Source organism: Astatotilapia calliptera, chromosome 13 (genome assembly GCF_900246225.1).
Source record: "Astatotilapia calliptera chromosome 13, fAstCal1.2, whole genome shotgun sequence".
NCBI classification, from domain to species: Eukaryota; Metazoa; Chordata; class Actinopteri; order Cichliformes; family Cichlidae; genus Astatotilapia; species Astatotilapia calliptera.
The window spans coordinates 16,612,250-16,619,586 of NC_039314.1; the positions used below are offsets into that span (position 1 = coordinate 16,612,250).

The 7,337-nt window shown below is 37.7% G+C and overlaps 1 protein-coding gene across 1 annotated transcript; it reads right to left on the reverse strand.

Annotated features, from left to right (window-relative positions):
- Positions 1-3,945: 3,945 nt before the first annotated feature.
- LOC113035404 (polymeric immunoglobulin receptor-like) lies at positions 3,946-5,793 on the reverse strand. The gene is made up of 6 exons (XM_026190946.1): positions 5,733-5,793; positions 5,224-5,544; positions 4,756-5,068; positions 4,352-4,446; positions 4,194-4,228; positions 3,946-4,023 (listed from the first exon to the last, which is right to left on the reverse strand). The coding sequence occupies exons 1-6, from the start codon at positions 5,776-5,778 to the stop codon at positions 3,979-3,981; spliced, it is 855 nt and encodes a 284-aa protein (XP_026046731.1). The 5' UTR covers positions 5,779-5,793; the 3' UTR covers positions 3,946-3,978.
- Positions 5,794-7,337: the final 1,544 nt, after the last annotated feature.

A 7,337-nucleotide genomic window follows, 5' to 3' on the forward strand; every position in this document is an offset into this window, starting at 1 on the left:
TTAGTATCTCGGTAGAAGCAGATTACTGCAATCTAGACCAACGTAGTGTGTTATTAGTATCTCGGTAGAAGCAGTTTATTTAACACCCTGGAATTCAGCCTCAACTTATGTTGTTAGTATCTTGCGCCAAAAACCAGACACCGACAAATTTACTGTGAAAATACATGTGACTCAGTGAACAGATTAATTTGGAAAGCCCAATATGCACATTTGGTATTTATAATACAACAGGCTGTGCTTACCTTTTTATTTTTGGACCGGTCCTCTGTTCACCTCGCCTCACGATCTCACCAAAGGTCAAATCTACACCTCCTCAGCACACCAAAGATCCGGGTCACACGGCACCAAGTTGTTGGAAACACGCAGTTCTTTGAATCTTTGGGCTGAAGGAGGGACAATACTCGGTGTATCAATGCTCAATCAACAATCATTTATTTCCATACAATTCAACAATAAGAGCATTACAACGTCCGGACGGGAGAGATGCCTGCAGAGGTTCGACAGCATGTCTCAAAATGGTGACGGGTTGCTCAGCTTTTTATAGTCTCTAGTGGCCCCCAGCTAGTCGTAAAAGCCAAAACATCACATTTTTTCTCTGTTACAGCGCCTAAGTTATGACCTCGGCAGTTGTTTCTCTGCTTTCTGTAAGGTGGGGGTGTGGAATGTGGTCTATCTATCTCCCCTGTCTTTAGACACAGAGTCTCCTGCTTACAACCTTCTCTTCATGATTCAACAATTAAGCATGTCAAGAAAACAGTGTAACACATTCCCAGCAGATCAAGGATACAGAGTGATGCACATTTATCTAATGAACTAATATGTGAATATGTTCTGTTAACTCAAAAGTATAATGAGAACTAAACTACATACAGATCACACACTCTATTTTAAAGGGTATAATATGATCTACAGCAGTATTCTAATTCAACTACTTTGATTACATATATAAGGTAACATATAATAACAGAATAATATCACAATGGACACACACACACATACACACCCTGCCCTTCTTTGCACTGGATAAAGCCTGCCCCCTTGTGTGTGAATCAACATTGAACATTGAATGAGTAGCCAAGCAACATATTAAAAAAAATTCTTTTTATCATTTTCTTTTTATGATATGCATAAATGTACCTATCAGCTAGTGAGTGTGATATTCAATAAAAGTATTAGATTTGTTGAAGTGGATACTGGTTAAAGAAACTGTAACTGTGGAAAAATTCGAGACAACTGTTGTTCTGAGGGTTTGGAGAGATTCTCCCTATGTGGCATAAATATTAGCTCGAGGTCTAAATATTAGTTTTACATACTTGTGTGCAAAAGTTTTGAGTCACTGCTTATTTCTTTGTATTTTGCTTCCAGACTTTTTTTTTTAAAATGATCTTGAGTACTTCAGGCCTTTTGAAGGTCGTTTTAATATTTTCTTTGGATATTGGCTGCTTTTCTTTTTTTTTTTTCAAACCAGATGTATCCATAAATCTTTAATGATAAAGAAGACAACATAAATATGAGATTATACATGTGTAAAAATGACAAAAAATCAATTATATAGCCTTCCAGTTTTGTATGCTTTAACAGGTAGTGAGAATAAATTAAGTCTAATTACACATCCATAAAAACAGCTTAGCAATGAATGTCTTATCAATGAATATCATCCCATGTTAGCTTATCTGTAATTATAATACCAGAACTGGTAAATAGTAAATGCTCCATCAGTCACAAATGAAAATTTGAGTTCTTGTTTAAAAACCAAAATTTTAGAGGCGACAGAGAGAACATTCATCATTCTAAAGGAATGAAAAAAGAATGAAACAATCAACTATTTCCCTGCTCATCTATATATTCACATTTTTTCCCTTAAGCATCATCTGTTTACATTAGGTAATGATTTGTTTTCTGAAAAAGCAATGTGACCAATGTACACGAGGACATAAAGACAGTCCATATGATAAAAAAAGAAAAAAAAACTTTAACATAATAAAAGCAGTAAGTTATCAAACGCAAACATGTCAACAAGACGGGACAAAATATTGCAACTATGCACTGGTTTTTGCTGGTGTTCCAACGTTTTTTTTCCACAAAGTTTAGGAATGTGTTTATGGCACACACAAAACAAACTGAATGGCAGAAAACAATGTCCATAAATCTAAACACACACACAATTACAAGGAAAACAGGAAGTAAATAAAATGGGACAGAGACTTAGCAAGACATGGAAACACAGGAAGGGCTTGGATGAACAGGAAGAAAGGAATTAATCAAGACTAGTTTATCAAAGATAAACTAGTCTTACAACATAATGAACTAAATTAAAGCAAAAACTCTAAACAAGGCAAACAAGACACAAAAAACATGATCCATGAGAAATAAGAAACAAAAATTATACTTAAACCCAAGAAAACTCAGAACCCTGGTCAGAAAAATAGAAACCCATGCCTTGAAGCTCCTGCAAAAGGTTTTTGGTGATGTCAGAGCAGGCTTGGAGTTTTAAGTCAACAAAACATTGATAATACCCTATATCCCTCAGCACTCAGCAATCTTCCTCTGTAACTTTACATGTACTACCAATGGATTGCTGAGATGCTGTGGTTCCAAAATCTTTCCATGTTGCAATAACATAACTTAGAGTTGATTGTGGAAGATTGAGGCGAGAAGAAATTTCACAAACTGACTTGTTGCAACAGTCAGTTACAGTCCTGTTACAATGCCATTACTGGACCAGTTCAGTGAGCTCTTTGGAGAATGCAAATCTTTCGAAAATGGAGGAAAACTGAATGGCTCGGTGATTGATCTGCTGACAGTAAAAGAAAACATTGCAGCATATGTCCTGCAAAAACACCAGTAAAAGGTAGATATAAAAATGATAGAAAGGCCAAAAGTTCTAATATTTAAAGATTTCAGTAGTGATTGGCTAATGTGCTGCATGTAACTTCTGTGTCTTTTGCCTCACCCTGAGAACAGAAACAAATATGACGATTAGAAAGAAAAAGCAAAGACCAAGGTGACCAAATTTAAAGCGAATCATGTCTTATGAGGACAATGAGCTAAATTATTTGAAAAGAGAGAAACAGTATGTGAGAAATCGTGTGTGTTTGGTTTCAGGTCTTTTAATATTTACCCTCTTGTTTCTTTATGGTAACAACTGAACAAACAAAAGGAGTGGAAACAGAACACTTTACAGTCGTGTCATTCTTTAAGAAAAAAAAGTTAAAGTCTGCTTATACTCAAATACAAATGTATAGTTGTAGTATGTTAGGGTTACCTCAGGTGATTTTCTTCTAATCAGAATCAGAATCAGAATACTTTATTGATCCCTGGGGGAAGGCCACAGGCAGGAAAGATTTCCTGTGTCGTTCAGTGGTGCTTTTCGGTAATCTCAGTCTCTCACTGGACGTGCTCCTGTGACTGACCAGCATGTCATGGAGTGGGTGGGAGGTGTTATCCAACATTGTCTTTATTTTGGACAACATCCGCCTCTCCGACACCACCTTGAGGGAGTCCAGCTCCATCCCCACAACATCACTGGCCTTACAGATTAGTTTATTGAGTCTGTTGGCATCTGCTACCCTCAGCCTGCTCCCCCAGCATGCAACAGCATAGAGGATCGCACTGGCCACAACAGACTCGTAGAAAATCCTGAGCATTTTCTGGCAGATGTTGAAGGACCTCAGTCGCCTCAAAAAATAGAGACGACTCTGGCCCTTCCTGTAAAGTGCTGTGGTGTTTTTAGCCCAGTCCAGTTTATTGTCAATGTGAACTCCAAGGTATTTATAGTCCTCCACAATGTCAACACTGACCCCCTGGATTGAAACAGGGGTCAAGTGTTTCCTGGTCTTCCTGAAGTCCACTATCAATTCCTTGGTCTTTGCCACGTTGAGTTGCAGATGATTCTGCTTACAACACGTGACAAAGGAGTCGACCACAGTCCGGTACTCTGTCTCATCATCCCTGCTGATGCATCCAACCACCGCAGAGTCATCTAATGTTTCCCACATTGGCGTATATTACTTCCTGGTCCACCTGTGTAGGATAAACAAAATGTAATTTAGTGAAAGATTGAAAGGTGTCAGCCTGGTTACTCCAAACTCTTTTCATACAGAGCCTTTATAATATGTTTATAATATGGAGATTATCCCAGAGAGTTGAATCTGGACGCTGTGTCCAGATGAACACAAATCGATATAACTTACCATTGCTGTGGCTGATGAGTCTGCTTTTCTCTGCTCTACAAAAAAACAAAGCACCTGTTACAGACTCTATGTTAACAATGCAGAATAAATCCTAATGCAGTTTCAAGATTTTGAAGTAAATATTGTTTGGATTTCAATCAAAGTTTAACAAGACTTACTGTGTCTCAGTATTAACCAGATGAACAACACCACAATTACAATAAAGATCAACACACTCAGACGGATGATGAGGATCTTGAGGTCAAATGAAGCTCTGCAACATGCAGTTTGAAAACACATAATTTAGTTTAGCATAATAATTATATTCAGCTGTAAAAGATTTTTAGACAAAAGAACAGTTCTGTCGCTAAATCTACTGCAAATATAAAACATATCTGACCTTTGTTGTTTATTTTTTAATGTGGTAACTGTTCCATCTCCAGTACAAGTATGGGCAGTAGCTATAATTCAACAAAACAACAGTCAGTACTAGAGTACTGTAACAATGATTGACCTAATATCTCTGAGAGTACTAACATTTATAAATGGCTGGAATTGATACATGTGCCAAGTTCATAATTACTTGCAGTACTCACTGGTGATTGGTTTCTCAGTAACAGTTAAATATACTGGTATCTGAATGTCCTCTTTTGCACACCAATACCAGCCACTGTCCTCTGACTGTAGTCCACTCATTGTCACTGTGAAAACATTTGGTTTGCTCATATAAGTGGTCACTGTTGTTCCATCTATGGATCCAGATGATCCTGTCACACAGTTCCTGCCCAGCCTGCACCACTTCATTTCTCCAGAGTAACTGTGGTGACATCTGATGGTTATGCTTTCTCCAATGTATCCTGTAATCATCTGATGATCCACATAGAGACTGGGGGTCCCTTCAAGGACAAACATTAAAATAAATAAAGTAATGAGTGGATAGAAGGACAAAAATTACAGATGTGAAAAACCATTGGCAATTTAGACTTCACGTCTATTTCTATTAACTTTTAATAACAACAACTTTAAAATGTTAACAAAGATGGAACCTCACCACTGGTAACTGACAGTTGAAAATGCTTTCCATAATCCGGTCCATTATTAATCTCCACCACACACCAGTAATCAGTGTTTTCATTTGTCAGATTGTTTATAGTTACAGTAAAAAAAAATTGGTTTTTATCATCAGAGATTGAATATTTTCCTGAAGGGTCTGCTGTGTTTGTTTTTACTACATCGTTGCAGGATCTCCATTTAGATCCTTCACACAAGTACTTCACATGGTTTCTGTATTTGGACTCATAGAGACATGGGATGGAGATAGATTTCCCAGTTTTCACTGATACTTTACTGACTGTAGTTATGCTGTGAACTCCTGCAAAGAAACAAATGCACATTTTAATAGAATAGTTCTGTTGATTATCTACATGTTTTCAGAATTAAATGTTTTGCTAATAAAATAAAATCTCTTTTGGTAAGTTATTACAAATTACAAATTAATACTATTGGAAATTGAAAATCAACAGAGATGCTAAGCAATTTTTAAAAGCCCCTGCCACATACCTGTTAGTCCAGTGATGATATAAATAATCCTGAGACAGAGAGCCATATTGATAAGTGAGCAGACAAAACCGTATAAACTTCCTATTTTTCAACCCTAAGTATGTCACTGCCACTGCAGTTGCAATCACTCTTCCTCCTATGTAAAACACTTCACAAAAGTGAGCTGACAAAGGACCAGCCCCTCCCCTATCTTCACTGTGCGCTTATGCACGTTGTAGGAAAACTTTAGTTTGGAAGAAGTGGTGAAAAGGTGGAGCTTGAAAACTGAGAGAAAACAACAAAAAGTAAGCTAATAATAGTGTGTCAAATTTACTGACTTGTTAGCTGTGGGGCTGTTACCGCATGGTGAACAGTAGTACCAGTAACACCTCGTAACCAGGTCTCATAATGTGGTGGATTTTTGTATGACATGTATACCTATATACACTATATATCTGCATTGAACATATACTGTAACTTTGTATGTAGAGTCTTAGGCACGAGATGTTTTTCCTTGACACGCACCCACGCACAATAAACGTTTTTCATGCAGCACATTCAAAAACATGTCTCTTAGAAAATAGTAACATGGTAACAGAGATACTGAAAACAACATCATGAAATCACTGTAAAGATTATGTGATCAAGTACACACACACACACGAACACACAATATATATTAACCCACACTGGAGTGTTTATCACTATATAAAGCATTTAACCCATATATTTGATGTAGTTAGGTGAAGTATTATACACATGTATATCGTAAGATTATCACAAGAAACTATGCTATTTGCTGTACTAATGTGTGACCTTTGACTATTGTTGTGGAAAATTTAACAATAACCTGCAACACAACCAGTGAGCTTGATTTGAATTGGGTTTAATAAACACATTGCAGTGTGGAGAGAACATCCCAGTGAAACACCAGGACCATCTCTGAATTGTGGCCACCGCCCTTACATCTTATATACGCAGACACAGACACTCTTAAACAAAGAACATTCCACAGCAGATCAATTATTAGCAGATCCTTAACTGTTCAGTGTAAGAAAAGCTCCGACCAACCGTCACCTCATCTGCAACAGGATGTCCAGAGTCCTCAAGAGGAAAATGAGTCTGCTGTGAAGGTGCAATAAAACTTGGGCCCCACTTATGATCACATTCCACATGCAAACAAACTGGTGACAGGAGTACTCTTACTATACTAAAGTGATATAGTTGAAATATGTGATTAATACATGAGAAAAGAAATCTGCCACCACACTATGTTTTGACCTACTGTCAGAAGACAAAGCAAATGGTTAAACTTAGGCTACGTTCACACTGCAGGCGAAAGCGCATCAAATCCGATTTTTTTGACCCTATGCGACCCATATCCGATCATGGTATGACAGTGTGAACGGCACAAATCCGATATTTTCAAATCCGATCTGGGTCACTTTCGTATGTGGTACATATCCGATGTTTCAGAAAGCGACTGCTGTGTGAATGGTCATGTCGCATTAAATCCGTCTTTTACGTTACCGACACAAGACAGACGCCAATTATCAGCGCCCGAGACGACATCGCGAACGCTTCCTAGCCATCCGGTGAAACTGCTGGGAAGACAACGTTGGAGAA